The sequence below is a fragment of the Dama dama genome, chromosome 18, assembly GCF_033118175.1.
Source record: "Dama dama isolate Ldn47 chromosome 18, ASM3311817v1, whole genome shotgun sequence".
NCBI lineage: Eukaryota > Metazoa > Chordata > Mammalia > Artiodactyla > Cervidae > Dama > Dama dama.
Window position 1 is genome coordinate 31194123 of NC_083698.1, and position 18553 is coordinate 31212675.

General features: G+C 41.1%; 1 protein-coding gene across 2 annotated transcripts in view; it reads left to right on the top strand.

The window, feature by feature from the left end:
• The window catches only part of LOC133072159 (ATP-dependent translocase ABCB1), a 99896-nt gene that overhangs the window by 67740 nt on the left and 13603 nt on the right, over nucleotides 1-18553 (top strand). For both annotated transcript variants that reach the window (XM_061165111.1, XM_061165113.1), the window contains 4 exons: nucleotides 1264-1467; nucleotides 13826-13926; nucleotides 15101-15241; nucleotides 17927-18083. In XM_061165111.1, coding sequence (XP_061021094.1) covers nucleotides 1264-1467; nucleotides 13826-13926; nucleotides 15101-15241; nucleotides 17927-18083 — 603 coding nt within the window. The remainder of the gene's footprint in view (nucleotides 1-1263; nucleotides 1468-13825; nucleotides 13927-15100; nucleotides 15242-17926; nucleotides 18084-18553) is intronic.

Consider the following 18553-nt stretch of genomic DNA (forward strand, 5'->3'; position numbering starts at 1 on the left):
TGATAAGGAATTTAATTATAGAGCTATTGGTAGTTTTTTAATACTGTTTCCCCCTAGTTACTGATTTGGTGTTTATACCAACATAAGTTTCAAATGATTTCAGAAGGTTGACATTGAGGCAGGGGGCTTGGAAAGAATTCTGTCTTAAAACTCAGGGCTGCCAGAAGCTTTGGTTATTATTCAGTGTATCCAGTCATTTTGGGGTTGGGAAAATATTGACCCGGACCCCAGAGGTGGAAATGACCATTCTAGACTGGTCTCCATCATTAATCTTTCCCTGAGAATGGCCCCACTCAGGTAGAGGAAATTTGGAGAGTTGATAAGACATGGGCCAGAGCAGAAATTTGGAAAGGCTTGAGGTTGTGGGGTGTTTCCAGGGTAAGGGAGAGAAGTGTAGATTAGTGAAGTGAATTGACTTTGTATTTTGACTTATGACTTTTCAGTTGGAAATAACTGAATGCTTCTGACAGTTATGCTTCAGGCTCCTTCTGGCATGTAAACTGAAGGTTCTGATCCCTGCTTAGTATCGTAAATTTAAATTCCATAACATTCAGCTCTGTGTATTTTTTCTGAACACAGTCTCTCTAGTTCTAGCTCAGTCATGTCCAACTCTTTCGTGACCCCATGGACTGTAGCTTACCAGGCTCCTCTGTTCATGGGATTCTCCAGGCAAGGATACTGGAGCGGGTTGCCATTTCCTACTCCAGGGCATCTTCCCGACCCAGGGATGAAACCTGCATCTCCTGGATTGGCAGGTGGATTCTTGACCACTGTAGCACCTGGGAAGCCATCTAAACACAATAAGCATCTCAAATAAGCCACAAAATATTTGGATACCCTCAATGACAATATTAGGCTTAAATTATGGGTAGTCATGCATCTAACATTGGAAATTTCCAACAGTCCCACTTGAACATAATTTTCAGACTTTTTTATCTTGCTAATTTGCAGAGCTTGCATTAGGGATCATGGTGTCACTGTGTAATGAAAAGTTTTGTGGTATTAAAAAATCACATGAGATAGAAATATGTAATTGAACTCTGAATTATTGACCTACTTTCTGTATTTATTCTGAAGTCATGGAAATCCTTATCTGGGAAACCAAATAAGGTTACATGTAAACTTTTACTAACTTATTAGCTCATAACCGAGGAGATGAGATTTTCACAAAGCTGAATTTTCACAGTCCCTAAGAAAATACATGAGCATGAACTTTAGAGAAGATCCGAAGGCGTCTAACAGTGTTTTCCGTTTGTTTTGCAGGCTATAGGTTCCAGGCTTGCTGTAATTACCCAGAATATTGCAAATCTTGGCACAGGCATTATTATATCCCTCATCTATGGCTGGCAGTTGACACTTCTCCTGTTAGCAATTGTACCCATCATTGCAGTAGCAGGAGTTATTGAAATGAAAATGCTCTCTGGACAAGCCCTGAAAGATAAGAAAGAACTGGAAGGTGCTGGGAAGGTGAGTCAGATGAGATAAAATTTCTGACCTGAGTAGAGTGAACTATTCAAAGCCGTGTTGTTCTGTTAGTCGTGGCTACTTTCTATGCTCTGAGGATGGCTTTTGTGTTTGTTTATTTGGCTGTGCTGAGTCTTCGTTGTGGCCTGTGAACTTAGTTGCAGCATGTGGGATCTTAGTCCCTGGACCAGGGATTGAACTTTGACCCACTGCATTAGGAGCACAGGGGTCTTAACCACTGGACCACCAGGGAAGTCCCTGAGAATGTTTTTATAACCATTCCTCAAAGCAGTCTTATTTGACACTTATTCAGCAGATTGCAATCTGAAGAAAAGTATCAAAACAAATTCTTAGACTCACAGACTGACGACTAATTTTGTGGGACTTTTCTAGTTACAGACAATTGTTTTCATATCACTTTTTCTCCTTCCTTCCCCTTTCTCCAGAAATCCATTGCTTTATTGAGGAAAGGAGGCCTATTTAATTAGATGTGGGGAGGGGAGATTTTTAAAAATTGAAGTCTTAAAGGTATTCACTCTAACTGGCTAAAATATTATCACTGTCTCCCTTTCATTACACCTCCTCCCTTCATGTTACTTGTGTTTGCCGTCTGTTGTTGTTGTTGTTGTTAGTCGCTCAGTCATGTCTGACTGTTTGCAACCCCATGGACTATAGCCTGCCAAGCTCCTCTGTCCATGGGATTTCCCAGGCAAGAATAACTGGAGTGGGTTGTCATTTCCTTCTCCAGGAGGTCTTCCCAACCCAGGGATCGAACCTGCGTCTCCTATGTTTTCTGTATTGGCAAGCAAATTCTTTACCACTGACTGAACCACCTGGGAAACCCTGTTTACCCTTTATCCTAACACATTTTGCTGGGCATGGGGGGAGCATGTTGCTTGCTTGCCTGTTTGTTATCATTGTTTGATTTGCATTTTGAATCTCCCCCCTATTTCCCCAAAAAGTTTTACTTTATATTGGAGTATAGTTGATTAACACTGTTGTGTTAGCTTGAGGTGTACAGCAAAGTGATCCAGTTATACATGTGTCTGTTCTTTGTCAAATGCTTTCTTCATTTAGGTTATTACCGAGTTTTGAGTAGAGTTGTTGAACAGGTGCGTATACGGCAGTTGCTTTCCTCCTCAGGGTGAGCTGTGAGAGAGGTTCCTCTTTCAGCTGCCTTCACAGGTGAGGCTGAGGCACAGGCAGCTAATGCCCCCAGTGCCTCAGAGCTCAGAAGTTTCAGAGCCTCGATTCAAACCCAGACAGTCATGCTCCCAAGTTGTACCTCAGTTAAGAAACAAAGAGGTCTTAGACACATACAAAACTGTAAAACACACAGCTGGTGGGACGCTGCTGTTACCACAGGTGACTGAACTCAGTGCTCCGTGCTGACCTGGAGGAGCAGGACGGAGGGGAGGGGGAGGCTCAGAAGGAAGGCGATGTGTGTACACTTAGAGTGACTCACGTTGTACAGAAGAACCAGCACAGCAGTGTAAGCATTATCCTCCACTAAAAAAACAAAACGGAGGTCTGCTGACAGCGGGACACAGTCTGATATCACATCATCTGTATCGTTGCAGAAATGAGCGGTCAGAGCCGAGCTCCCTCAGAACCAGGCCTACCGTCTAGGATAGGGATACATCTACCCGTGGACCCTCCAAGGTTCCTAAGAGTCAAGGCAGCGACCCGGGCAGATCCAGTGGCCCAGATCCCATGGCCTTGGGTACTTTGTCTCTGGACCAGGCACCTCACCGATAAGGATGATGAAAGGGGTCCTTTTGGTTGGGTGTCAACACTCACACTTTTTCCGTTGCCTCCCTGCTATCTCCTCTGACTTTGTACCCTGTGTCTTTGGGATTCATTCAGGAAACTTCTTTGGATCAGCTTTAGTGCTTCTCGGTGATTGTCTGGGGGAGAAAGTCCTCGTGTGAGGTTTCCCTTTGCGCAGTCTGAGGCCTGGTCCTGAAGTCCAACAGGATGGCGCTGGCCCTCAGACATTGGGATTGGTCAGGCCCAGGTGACATCGGCCCCTGGCAGAGAACCATCCTGTGACCAGTCACTTCATTTAATCCTTTAATTTGTGGGATTTTCCCCTATGTGTTGATTCATCTAATGAGAAGATGAAAAAATGTGCATACAAAGAAAGTGCATTACTGCTTCTAGTGTCATCGTTTATGGAGGTGTTCAAAGTGTCCCAGAGAGGAGGTTTAGGTTGTTTGTAGGAAGATGAGCAGTCAGAAGCTGATTCATTGCAAGCCACAGGTTTTCACCTTCGAAGTATTGCGTTAGCTTTAAGACTCTGGTAATTTGTTGGAGGTGGGGCAGGTGAAGGGGTGCAGATGGAAACGGATATGTTTGAGTAGAGCAGGTTTTCTGGATAAAGGTTGGGAGTGAGTTAAATGCTCTAAATCAGTGGTGATTCGTGAGAGAGATAAAAGCAGGCAGGGGAAGTGATTGCTGCACCAACCAGTCTATGAAATAGTGAAAGTCAGCTGCCATCTGATCGTCATTCTCATGCTACCATTTATTGATTGTTTATTATGTACCAGGCATCATACGAAGAATGCTACATGTTCTCACTTGATACTCTCAATAACCCTTTTGAATTACCCTGTTAGATCATAAATCTCAGGGTTCAGAGGAGTCAGGTAACTTGCCCAAAGTCACATAGCAACAGCCTAATTGGTCTGTCTGTCTACTTTTTATATTTGTCTGACAGAGGCCACAGTCATCTCTTATAAACACAAATAAGATCTTGCTAACCTCCACCCCTCCAGTGACTTCTGATCATACTGGCAATAAAATCTGACAGAATGCAGTGGAGAAGGCAATGTCAAACCACTTCAGTATTCTTGCCTTGAGAACCCCATGAACAGTATGAAAAGGCAAAAAGATAGGACAGTGAAAGATGAACTCCTCAGGTCAGTAGGTGTCCAATATGCTACTGGAGATCAGTGGAGAAATAACTCCAGAAAGAATGAAGGGATGGAACCAAAGCCAAAACAATACCCAGTTGTGGATGGGACTGGTGATAGAAGCAAGGTCTGATGCTGTAAAGAGCAGTATTGCATAGGAACCTGGAATGTTAGGTCCATGAATCAAGGCAAATTGGAAGTGGTCAAACAGGAGATGACAAGAGTGATCATCGACATTCTCGGAATCAGCGAACTAAGATGGACTGGAATGGGTGAATTTAACTCAGATGACCATTATATCTACTACTGTGGGCAGGAATCCCTTAGAAGAAATGGAGTAGCCACCACAGTCAACAAAAGAGTCCAAATTGCAGTACTTGGGTGCAATCTCGAAAACGACAGACAGTTCGTTTCCAAGGCAAACCATTCAGTATCACGGTAATCCAAGTCTATGCCACGACCAGTAATGCTGAAGAAGCTGAAGTTGAACAGTTCTATGAAGACCTACAAGACCTTCTAGAACTAACACCCAAAAAAGATGTTCTTTTCATTATAGGGGATTGGAATGCAAAAGTAGGAAGTCAAGAAACACCTGGAGTAACAGGCAAATTTGACCTTGGAGTACTGAATGAAGCAGGGCAAAGGCTAGAGTTCTGCCAAGAGAACGCACTGGTCATAGCAAACACCCTCTTCCAACAACACAAGAGAAGACTCTACACATGGACATCACCAGATGGTCAATGCTGAAATCGGATTGATTATATTCTTTGCAGCCAAAGATGGAGAAGCTGTATGCTGCTGCTGCTGCTAAGTCATTTCAGTCATGTCCGACTCTGTGCGACCCCATAGACAGCAGCCCACCAGGCTCCCCCATCCCTGGGATTCTCCAGGCAAGAACACTGGAGTGGGTTGCCATTTCCTTCTCCAATGCATGAAAGTGAAAAGTGAAAGTGAAGTCGCTCAGTCCTGTTGGACTGTTAGCGACCCTATGGACTGCAGCCTACCAGGCTCCTCCGTCCATGGGATTTTCCAGGCAAGAGTCCTGGAGTGGGGTGCCATTGCCTTCTCCAGGAGAAGCTCTATACAGTCAAGCAAAAACAAGACCAGGAGCTGACTGTGGCTCAGATCATGAAATCCTTATTGCCAAATTCAGACTTAAATTGAAGAAATGGAGAAAACCACTAGACCATTCAGGTATGACCTAAATCAAATCCCTTAAGACTATACAATGGAAGTAAGAAATAGATTTAAGGGACTAGATCTGATAGACAGAGTGCCTGATGAACTATGGACAGAGGTTCATGACATTGTACAGGAGACAGGGATCAAGAGCATCCCCATGGAAAAGAAATGCAAAAAGGCAAAATGGCTGTCTGAGGAGGCCTTACAAATAGCTGTGAAAAGAAGAGAAGCGAAAAGCAAAGGAGAAAAGGAAAGATAAACCCATTTGAATGCAGAGTTCCAAAGAATAGCAAGGAGAGATAAGATCAATGCAAAGAAATAGAGGAAAACAATAGAATGGGGAAGACTAGAGATCTCTTCAATAAAATTAGAGATACCAAGGGAATATTTCATGCAAATATGGGCTCAAGAAAGGAGAGAAATGGTAGGGACCTAACAGAAGCAGAAGATATTAAGAAGAGGTGGCAAGAATACACAGAAGAGCTGTACAAAAAAGATCTTCATGACCCAGATAATCATGATGGTGTGATCACCCATCTAGAGCCAGACATCCTGGAATGTGAAGTCAAATGGGCCTTAGGAAGCGTCACTACAAAGCTAGTGAAGGTGATGGAATTCCAGTTGAACTATTTCAAATCCTAAAAGATGATGCTGTGAAAGTGCTGCACTCAATATGCCAGCAAATTTGGAAAACTCAGCAGTGGCCATAGGGCTGGAAAAGGTCCGTTTTCATTCCAATCCCAAAGAAAGGCAATGCCAAAGAATGCTCAAACTACCGCACAATTGCACTCATCTCACACGCTAGTAAAGTAATGCTCAAAATTCTCCAAGCCAGGCTTCAGCAGTACGTGAACCATGAACTTCCAGATGTTCAAGCTGGTTTTAGAAAAGGCAGAGGAACCAGAGATCAATGACCAACATCTGCTGGATCATCGAAAAAGCAAGAGAGTTCCAGGAAAACGTCTATTTCTGCTTTATTGACTATGCCAATGCCTTTGACTGTGTGGATGACAATAAACTGTGGAAAATTCTTAAAAAAATGGGCATACCAGACCACCTGACCTGCCTCTTGAGAAACCTGTATGCAGCTCAGGAAGCAACAGTTAGAACAAGACATGGAACAACAGACTGATTCCAAATAGGGAAAGGAGTACATCAAGGCTGTATATTGTCACCCTGCTTATTTAACTTATATGCAGAGTACATAATGAGAAACCTTAGGCTGGAGGAAGCACAAGCTGGAATCAAGATTACTGGGAGAAATATCAATAACCTCAGATATGCAGATGACACCACCCTTATGGCAGAAAGTGAAGAAGAACTGAAGAGCCTCTTCATGAAGGTGAAAGAGGAGAGTGAAAAGTTGGTGTAAAGCTCAACATTCAGAAAACTAAGATCATGGCATCTGGTCCTATTACTTCATTGGAGATAGATGGGGAAACAGTGGCTGACTTTATTTTTCTGGGCTCCAAAATCACTGCAGGTGGTGATTGCAGCCATGAAATTAAAAGACACTTACTCCTTGGAAGGAAAGTTATGATCAGCCTATACAGCATATTGAAAAGCAGAGACATTACTTTGCCAACAAAGGTCCATCTAGTCAAGGCTATGGTTTTTCCACTGGTCATGTATGGATGTGAGAGTTGGACTGTAACGAAAGCTGAGTGTAGAAGAATTGATGCTTTTGAACTGTGATGTTGGAGAAGACTCTTGAGTGTCCCTTGGACTGCAAGGAGATCCAACCAGTCCATCCTAAAGGAGATCAGTCCTGGGTGTTCATTGGAAGGACTGATTCTGAAGCTGAAACTCCAATACTTTGGCTGCCTGATGTGGAGATCTGACTCATTGGAAAAGACCCTTATGCTGGGAGGGATTGGGGGCAGGAGGAGAAGGGGACGACAGAGGATGAGATGGTTGGATGGCATCACCGACTCAATGGACATGGGTTTGGGTGGACTCCAGGAGTTGGTGATGGACAGGGAGGCCTGGCGTGCTACAGTTCATGGGGTCGCAAAGAGTCGGACATGACTGATTGAACTGAGCTGAACTGAACCTCCACCCCTCCAGTGACTTCTGATCACACTGGCAGTAAAATCAACCCTGGATTATAAAACTCTGCATGACCCAGCCCATGATGACTTCTCTGACCCTATCTTGCACTGCTGTCTCCCTCATCCACCCTGCCCTGGCCTCACGGGCCTTCTTTCAGTTCCTAGAAAACTCCAAGCTGGTTCCCTCTGGTCTTCATAGCTCTTCTGAGAGGTCTCTCTTGACATTCGAGTTTATTGCTAACACTTTTCAGCACTTGATGTTTCTTTCCCACTTGTTTATGATTAATGGCCGTCTTCCCTACTAAGGTGGGGACCAGTATCATATCTGTTGGTTTCCCTTAGGACAGAGCAGGTCCAGCAGTGCAGAGCAGGACTGTGTGATGTCAGAGCCAGCTCTTAAAACCTCTACACTGCTCGTGATCTCTGCTTCATTGATTTCTGTTACATTATTCACGAATGAACATTTTTGTAGAATAGATGCTTTTTCTTTTTTATAAAGAAAATTGTAATCACACTTGAGTTGCTACAAGGGTAGGAAAAGAAGTGTGAGGTTTTTCAGGAAACCTATGCATATTTTTTGCATTCCTAAAAATTATTGAGTACATGATGACTTCTGAGGGAAATCCAATGCTATTGATTTCCTCCTCTTGAATTACAACTTCTCTCTTCTCATAGTGGTTACTGGGTCTCTATGTAAAATTTGGAGTAAATGAAGCTGTGAGGATGCAGAATACTAATTAAGCCTTTTCCTAATTTCTTCTTTGTGACAAGATGAAGATTGTGCAGTGATTATATTGTTTTACTCACTATTCAAGGTGTGTAACTCGTGAACTCTCACTTTTATGGGGCTCTCCACACACTCTATAAAGTGATGACGTTACAAACCAAACAATACTCACTGGCGTTAGAAAAAATGTGCCTAGAAAATAAATATTTCTTAAAATCATTACATTGAAATTCACAGTAAGGTCTGTTTTTTTTCAGCAGACAGTTTTAAAGTTTGCTGAATTTTCTTAACTAATGCACAAAAAGCGTCTTTTCTTTGTTTGAAGCCTCATAAATGAAAATATTTCTACCACCAATTATCTCTGAGGGTTTGACTGGAGATGAATTTTTTCCTCTAACTTTTTGCTTTCTTCACTGTTAGTATTTCTAAAATAAGTATAATTTTTATAATATGTAAATAATTGCATAAAATATTCTAACATAAATTGAATCTGGACATTTCCCTGTATTTGTTAGTAGCTTATGGTAAACTTAGTTCAGTCTTGTTGGCCTGCTGGGTCAGAATATAATTTTTTTTTTTCATTTATTTTTATTGGTTGGAGGCTAATTACTTCACAACATTGCAGTGGGTTTTGTCTTACGTTGACATGAATTAGCCATGGAGTTACATGTATTCCCCATCCCTATCCCCCCCTCCCACCTCCCTCTCTACCCGATTCCTCTGGGTCTTCCCAGTGCACCAGGCCCGAGTGCTTGTCTCATGTTTCACTATAGATAATATACATGCTGTTCTCTCGAAACATCCCACCCTCACCTTCTCCCACAGAGTCCAAAAGTCTGTTCTGTGTTTCTGTGTCTCTTTTTCTGTTTTGCATATAGGGTTATCATTACCATCTTTCTAAATTCCATATATATGTGTTAGTACGCTGTAATGATCTTTATCTTTCTGGCTTACTTCAGTCTGTATAATGGGCTCCAGTTTCATCCATCTCATTAGAACTGATTCAAATGAATTCTTTTTAATGGCTGAGTAATATTCCATGGTGTATATGTACCACAGCTTCCTTATCCATTCGTCTGCTGATGGGCATCTAGGTTGCTTCCATGTCCTGGCTGTTATAAACAGTGCTGCGATGAACATTGGGGTGCACGTGTCTCTTTCAGATCTGGTTTCCTCAGTGTGTATGCCCAGAAGTGGGATTGCTGGGTCATATGGCAGTTCTATTTCCAGTTTTTTAAGAAATCTCCACACTGTTCTCCCTAGCGGCTGTACTAGTTTGCATTCCCACCAACAGTGTAAGAGGGTTCCCTTTTCTCCACACCCTCTCCAGCATTTATTGCTTGTAGACTTTTGGATAGCAGCCATCCTGACTGGCGTGTAATGGTACCTCACTGTGGTTTTGATTTGCATTTCTCTGATAATGAGTGATGTAGAGCATCTTTTCATGTGTTTGTTAGCCATCTGTATATCTTCTTTGGAGAAATGTCTGTTTAGTTCTTTGGCCCATTTTTTGATTGGGTCATTTATTTTTCTGGAATTGAGCTTCAGGAGTTGCTTGTATATTTTTGAGATTAATCCTTTGTCTGTTTCTTCATTTGCTATTATTTTCTCCCAATCTGAGGGCTGTCTTTTCACCTTGCTTATAGTTTCCTTTGTTGTGCAAAAGCTTTTAAGTTTCATTAGGTCCCATTTGTTTAGTTTTGCTTTTATTTCCAATATTCTGGGAGGTGGGTCATAGAGGATCTTGCTGTGGTTAATGTCGGAGAGTGTTTTGCCTATGTTCTCCTCTAGGAGTTTTAGAGTTTCTGGTCTTACATTTAGATCTTTAATCCATTTTGAGTTTATTTTTGTGTATGGTGTTAGAAAGTGTTCTAGTTTCATTCTTTTACAAGTGGTTGACCAGCTTTCCCAGCACCACTTGTTGAAGAGGTTGTCTTTTTTCCATTGTATATCCTTGCCTCCTTTGTCAAAGATAAGGTGTCCATAGGTCCGTGGATTTATCTCTGGGCTTTCTATTCTGTTCCATTGATCTATATTTCTGTCTTTGTGCCAGTACCATACTGTCTTGATGACTGTGGCTTTGTAGTAGAGTCTGAAGTCAGGCAGGTTGATTCCTCCAGTTCCATTCTTCTTTCTCAAGATTACTTTGGCTATTCGAGGTTTTTTGTATTTCCATACAAATTGTGCAATTATTTGTTCTAGTTCTGTGAAAAATACCGTTGGTAGCTTGATAGGGATTGCATTGAATCTATAGATTGCTTTGGGTAGTATAGCCATTTTGACAATATTGATTCTTCCAATCCATGAACACGGTATGTTTCTCCATCTGTTTGTGTCCTCTTTGATTTCTTTCATCGGTGTTTTATAGTTTTCTATGTATAGGTCTTTTGTTTCTTTAAGTAGATATACTCCTAAGTATTTTATTCTTTTTGTTGCAATGGTGAATGGTATTGTTTCCTTAATTTCTCTTTCTGTTTTTTCATTGTTAGTGTATAGGAATGCAAGGGATTTCTGTGTGTTAATTTTATATCCTGCAACTTTACTATATTCATTGATTAGCTCTAATAATTTTCTGGAAGAGTCTTTAGGGTTTTCTATGTAGAGGATCATGTCATCTGCCAACAGTGAGAGTTTCACTTCTTCTTTTCCTATCTGGTTTCCTTTTACTTCTTTTTCTGCTCTGATTGCTGTGGCCAAAACTTCCAAAACTATGTTGAATAGTAGTGGTGAGAGTGGGCACCCTTGTCTTGTTCCTGATTTTAGGGGAAATGCTTTCAATTTTTCACCATTGAGGGTAATGCTTGCTGTGGATTTGTCATATATAGCTTTTATTATGTTGAGGTATGTTCCTTCTATTCCTGCTTTCTGGAGAGTTTTAATCATAAATGAGTGTTGAATTTTGTCAAAGGCTTTCTCTGCATCTATTGAGATAATCATATGGTTTTTATCTTTCAATTTGTTAATGTGGTGTATTACATTGATTGATTTGTGGATATTAAAGAATCCTTGCATTCCTGGGATAAAGCCCACTTGGTCATGGTGTATGATTTTTTTAATATGTTGTTGGATTCTGTTTGCCAGAATTTTGTTAAGGATTTTTGCATCTATGTTCATCAGTGATATTGGCCTGTAGTTTTCTTCTTTTGTGGCATCTTTGGTTTTGGAATTAGGGTGATGGTGGCCTCATAGAATGAGTTTGGAAGTTTACCTTCTTCCGGAATTTTCTAGAAGAGTTTGAGTAAGATAGGTGTTAGCTCTTCTCTAAATTTTCGGTAGAATTCAGCTGTGAAGCCATCTGGTCCTGGGCTTTTGTTTCCTGGAAGATTTCTGATTACAATTTCAATTTCCGTGCTTGTGATGGCTCTGTTAAGATCTTCTATTTCTTCCTGGTTCAGTTTTGGAAAGTTATACTTTTCTAAGAACTTGTCCATTTCTTCCAAGTTTTCCATTTTATTGGCATAGAGCTGCTGGTAGTAGTCTCTTACGATCCTTTGTATTTCAGTGTTGTCTGTTGTGATCTCTCCATTTTCATTTCTAATTTTGTTAGTTTGGTTCTTCTCTCTTTGTTTCTTAATGAGTCTCGCTAATGGTTTGTCAATTTTGTTTATTTTTTCAAAAACCCAGCTTTTAGCTTTGTTGATTTTTGCTATGGTCTCTTTAGTTTCTTTTGCATTTATTTCTGCCCTAATTTTTAAGATTTCTTTCCTTCTACTAACCCTGGGGTTCTTCATTTCTTCCTTCTCTAATTGCTTTAGGTGTAGAGTTAGGTTATTTATTTGACTTTTTTCTTGTTTCTTGATGTAAGCCTGTAATGCTATGAACCTTCCCCTTAGCACTGCTTTTACAGTGTCCCATAGGTTTTGGGTTGTTGTGTTTTCATTTTCATTCATTTCTATGCATATTTTGATTTCCTTTTTGATTTCTTCTATGATTTGTTGGTTATTCAGAAGCGTGTTATTTAGCCTCCATATGTTTGAATTTTTAACAATTTTTTTCCTGTAATTGAGATAGAATATAATATTTTTAACTTTATTTTTAAAATACTTTTTTTGTTTTTAAGAACATGGTATTAATTTCTTTCTTCTTTCACATTAGTCATTAAAACCAACAATGTCCTATCAAATATTCACTATTATCTTTGAAGTTAGGTATTGGTGTAGGATTCAGTAAAGAATAAGTGAGATTTTGGATTTTTGATTTTTGTGCCATAAATCACTCTCATATAATTGAATTTGCCTGTATTAGAGTCAGTTCTGACCAGGAAGAGGCCAGAGAAAGGAAGAACATCCTAATATGGGTAATTTCTCTTAGTGATTTATAATTTAGACTTACAATCTAAAAATTATTTGTCTTAAAATTAGAGTTAAAAGGGACTTCAGAGACCCTCTTGTCTATCCTCATTTTATAGATGAGGAGAACAAGACAGAGAGATGTTTTAAGGTCCCACACTGAAGCAGGCTGAAATATCATTTTGTATTGTACACTGGTGTTTTCTGTATTTTCTATAGCCTTTTTACCCAGACTCTAAAAGGTGGTAATGGTGTACTTGTCCTAATGAGATAGCCTTGTTGGAAGTAAACTTTCAACTAAAACATAATCAAATGATAGAAACTTTCTGGAAAACAAATTGTTAATATATGCTATACTCCTTAAAAATTAGTTTATTTTCTTTGATCTTGTTAATTCACTTTTAAGAATGTCTAAGAGAATAATTTAATAGGGACATAAATGTGCAAGGATGTTTTCACAGCATTCTTTTTAATAAGAATTGAAAACTTTGTTCAGTAAAAGCTTTTTTCAGGGGCCCTTTAAACAACCCATTGTTAATATATATATTTAACATCCTTGGAAAAGGCTTTTGATATTTGTTAAAGTAAAAAATAAGGCTGTAAAGCCAAACATAGAACTTCAGTCCAATTTTGTTAAACAGGTATATTTTTAGAAAATAACAAACAGCATGTAAGCTATTATGTAAAATACACCAATATGTAACTTTTCATTACCTTCTTTATCTTTTTAGTATTTTCCAAATATTCTCTAGTTGTCTCAAATGACAGTTATGCAGAGAAAAATATAAATATTACATATTTTTAATAATAGCAATTATAATGATATTATAATAATTTATATATAATAATTATGAACTTAAAATGTGACCATCATAGAAAAAAGAGCACTTCAATAGAGGTAAAATACTGAGTTCTCAGGTTACTTTTGCTCCAGTTAAGCTATGTGGCTTTAGGTAAGGGCCTTCATCTGTTGCACTTGAGAATCTCTTTCTGCAGAGAGGAGTTTAAATTAGCTCATGTTCTTTCCAGATCTAAAACTCAGTTTGATAACATACTAGTATCTCTTTCCATAACAAAGAAACTCGGAGGTCATAATAAATATTGTTTAATATGTAATATTAATCTCTTCAGTGGAATTCCAACTCATTGCCACTGTTGACTTTTGTACCTTTAGTGACGGAGTGTTCTCTGTTGCAGATTGCCACTGAAGCGATAGAAAATTTCCGGACTGTTGTTTCTTTGACTCGGGAGGAGAGGTTTGAATATATGTATGCCCAGAGTTTGCAGGTACCATACAGGTAATAGCCACTGACTAGTAGGAGGGGAGTATGGGGAGTTTTTCAATCATCAGGTTTGTTTTCAGGAAAATTACTTTGACCAGAAGGTAGGGAGTAAGTGGAGAGACTTTTAGAAGGGAACCAATTGGGAAGCAGTTGTAATTCTCCAAGAGAGGAATCACAGGACCTGACCTAAGGCAAGAATGTCTCTGAGGTAGAACCTATGAGAGCAGGTATCTGAGGGTGGAGGAGGGAGTGAGGATATTGAGAATGCCTCTGACCCTGTATTTGTGTGATGACCCTACCACATTACCCTGCTGGGAATGACTTCTTTGTGGAACATGAAATTTGGGGCGTCTGTGAGGCTTGAGGGGGTGGTGCTTCCTGAGGACACCCTCCCTTCCTTCTTCTCTTTACCTGTCTCCAGTGCAGACCCTTTGTCTTTTAATGAACTCATCGTGAGTGCTCTAAAAAGTGACCTGGATACGAGCAGGCCTGACCTCTTTGACTCTCTTGTTCCTTATACAATGAAAGGAGCAGATTTGGGTCTTATAGTAGAGCCTTTTTTAGGAAAAAAATTGTTTAAATCCCAGTACTCGAAACAGAAGCTGAGCTGCCGTGCTTGAAACAGGCCCACTCACAAGTCTGCGCCCACATCACCCAGTTCCATGTGGCTCAAAACCACACTGTTAACTGCCTGGTGGCACCTTCCCTAAACCCCCTAGAGGATTAGTGCCTCCTCCTTTCTTGCTGTAACATGTTATAAGGTAATCTTCCACTGCATGAATAATCCAACTCAACTCCTGAGTCCCCAAGGACAAGAATACACCTGGCACCTCTGCGTGGCCCTTCACGTCCCTACAGCTTATGGGTGTTGGGTCAACACGTGCTGAGCATTTGTTCAGTGTAGAGTATATACATGTTACATGTCCACAGGTGGGGGGAAAGGGAAGGAGTGCATTAACCCCTAACAAACTGTTCTTCTTGTCCTTGGCTTATTTTACCTTGACCTCAACACTTCGAGGTGTGGTTAGTTCTCCATTGAAGTGGAGATGTGAGGACCAAACTTAGTGTTTTGGAAATGAAACCCACTTTGTCTGCTATGCCACCATCCCCTACTGCTAACGCATCAAAGATTATGTTTTAAGGACTGAGAAATGAAAGTCAAGTAAATGTCACAATGTCTTCTTTTCAGAAACTCTTTGAGGAAAGCACATGTCTTTGGAATTACATTTTCCATCACCCAGGCAATGATGTATTTCTCCTATGCTGGCTGTTTCCGGTTTGGTGCCTACTTAGTAGCTCAGAGCATCATGGAGTTTCAGGATGTTCTCTTGTAAGTATGGGCTGTTGACACTCGTGCTGTAGAGATGAAACCAAGGTGCATGTGCTTCATGCCTGGATAGGAAGCCTTACTGTGAAGCTTCATGAAGAGATTTTGGTGATTCAGAAGTTGGCATTTTGCCTCTGAGTCTCCATGTGTTACTCTGAAAGCATCCCATTTCACTTGGGGAATTGGTATCTGCCCTTCTCCCCAGTACTGACTCACACATTTGACCTTCTCAAATCCATGGCTAGGTGGGGTTGTGATTCAGCAAGGGGTTTCCAGCAGGCCTGGGTGTTTGGGAAGAAGCCTCAACCAGAGTCAAGTACCTGGTTCCTTTGACAAGATTCTGAACAAGGCAGCTAAAGAATAGATGTGGAGCACTGAGTTCTGAGAGCCCTGGAATATTCTAGGATACATTTGCTTTGCTTGATAAAAGGAATTAGAAGGTAAGAGCTGGAGAAATTGAGGAATGAAAAAGGAAAGCTCTGTGAGAATATCTGGCTCATCACCGTGAAATGCAGAAGACTGTACCTGAGTCAGAAGACAGGCCTGGACTTCCTTCTAAAATACTGAATATACAGTTAAACTAAAATATGTGGTTTGGTAGTGGAAAGTGAGTGTAATTTTTCTGAGTGGCTTGATTTGGTCATGTCTGAGCTGCCCTTTGATAGCATACCATAATCCGTGGTGACACAGTTTTACATTTAGACCAGCATCACGGAAACTTGGAAGGATGTGTCAGTATAATATTTACATCCTGCTTAGACATCGATTTGTGCGTGCATTCCAGGTTCTCAGGATGACCCCAACAGAAGACTGTAAAATTTCAACTCAACCTCTATCTGACAGAGGATATGCGGGTGCTCTTTATAACTATGACCAAAAGATTGTATTCAGGCATCACTGGTATTGGTGCTTTGATTAGATAATTATATGATAATTTTTGCTTTGAAAATGAAAGTGTAGTCGCTCAGTCGTGTCCGACTCTTTGCAATCCTATGGACTGTAGCCCACCAGGCTTCTCTGTCCATGGGACTTTCCAGGCAAGAATACTGGAGCGGGTTGCCATTTCCTTCTCCAGGGGATCTTCTGGACCCAGTGATTGAACTCAGGTCTCCCAAATTGCAGGCGACTCTTTACCGTCTGAGTCACCAGAGAATCCAAATTAGTGCTTTACTCTGAGGTTAAGGTATTCAACTGATGGAAGTTGCTGACTCTTGGATTGTTAGATTCGGAAAATCAGTCTTCTGAGTAGGAGATAGGGGAGACCTGTCTGAAGAGCTATGTTTGAAAAAGATCCCACAGGTCTAGATAAGAAGACCACATGAACCATCTGAGTGATTTGTTCAGAGGTGTTTAGAAACAGCGCTGGGTGCTCCTTGAGCTCAGGCATAGAGCCCAAAGAAACAGACCTGATGGACTCACGGTATTATCCTGGGAGGATCCCCAATGTTGTATCGGTTCTAGGCCCACTGTTTAAAAAGACATTTTGATCAATGTGTCCAGAGAAGGGCAGCTGGAATGTTGGGAGTGAAAGGAGTTACCAAAGATGAAAAGGTCTTTTTAAATAATAATTCAAATTCTTTGAAGGGCAGTATTAGGCAAAAGGATGTACATTTCTCTTTGATTTGAAAAGGAACTTTTTAACAAAAGGCTTCCTCCAGCAAACTTCCTCCTTCCTAAAACAAAGGGTGGGAGCTGGCTTGGGGTGTGTGCCCTGGCACAAACTTGGAGAGCTGGACTTGACATCCTGTGAAGTCCTTCCCGACTTGAAGCTGCTATAATTCTCATGTTGTAGATTAAGAATGGTGATGCAGGCACTTCCTTGGTGGTCCACTGGTTAGGACTCGGTTACTTTCAGTACTGTGGCCTGGCTTGAATCCCTAGGGGGAACTAAGATCTCAGAAGCTGCAGCATGGCCAAAAAAAAACCCAAAAAGAACTCAGTGCTTCTTGAGAGGAGCACACTATCTGGCTGTTTAAGGAACTCTCTTGTTTGCTGCATGGGTCACGGGTTTTCTAAGACTCTGATCCAATTCCAGCGAAACTGCCTGTATCCATTATCGATGGCCACAGATACTGCTGCAAGACAGCCACCTACTACCCCCAGGAATGTACAATCGTGAACATTTGTTCTTGGCGCTTAAGTCTGTGGGTCAGCCAGGCAGTTCTGCTGATCTGGGCTAGGCAGAGTAGATCTCAGCTGGGCTCACGCGTGTGTGCAATGAGCAGTGAGCTGGTTGGCTGGGCCCACACGACACTCTTCTGTCTGTGCCTTGTCCTGCAGCAGGCCAGCCGGGGTTGTGGTTGTGGCAGAATGAGAGAGACAGGAGCACGCAAGGCCCCCTGAATCATAGGCTTGGAGCTGGAAACCGTCACTTCCACCACATCCTGTTGGCCAGAGCAAGTCCCAAGGCCAACCCAGATTCCAAGAGTAGGAAGACAAATGCCACTTCTTCCATGGAGAAGCTGCAAGGTCACATTATAAGAAGGTGAAAACCCAAAGAGAGATGAAGCATGGGGTGATTTTGCAATCAGGTAGCCACACTGATATGAACTTATAAGGAAGCGGTTGTTTTATTTTTTTACTAACGTGTTGTGATTCGTCGAGGCAGCGCTCTCAGGTTGTAGATGTGTCACGCTTTTGGCATTGCAGTCGTTAACTCTTGACGCGTTTTGTCTTTGTTGTTGGCAGAGTGTTCTCAGCTATTGTCTTTGGTGCCATGGCTGTGGGACAGGTCAGTTCATTTGCTCCTGACTATGCCAAGGCCAAGGTGTCAGCGGCCCACGTCATCAATATCATTGAAAAAATTCCTCTGATCGACAGCTACAGCACAGAAGGCCTAAAGCCGGTCAGTTTCATGTTTTGATTCTGTGATCTGCTCCTAACTGATGAATGAATGTATTCTGTGTGGAAGTTTAATAAAAGCTATGCTTTTACTTGCTGGTAGTAAAATAAAACTTTTTTGATCATGGGTTCATTTTAATAAATGCTGATAATATTGATACATGTTAACATCTAGTACTTTTATATAACAAAGCCACAGGGATATAGGAATACTGCCCATTTTATACACAAATCCTGCAAATCAGGTTTTATTATGTGTAGGTTATTCTGTTATAGCTTTGGGTTATCACATCTGTATTGTGTTAATGAGACATGCTGTGGAAACACTGCCCCTTTTAGATCTGTATTACTTTCTAGCAGTTTCAACTGAAGCTTGGTTGGAATCCAAGATCGCTGCCTTCTGATACCTGGCAGTCCAGAGGGTTGGCTCTAAAGTCAGTTTTCAGGATTGCAACAATCAAATGTACTGTTATT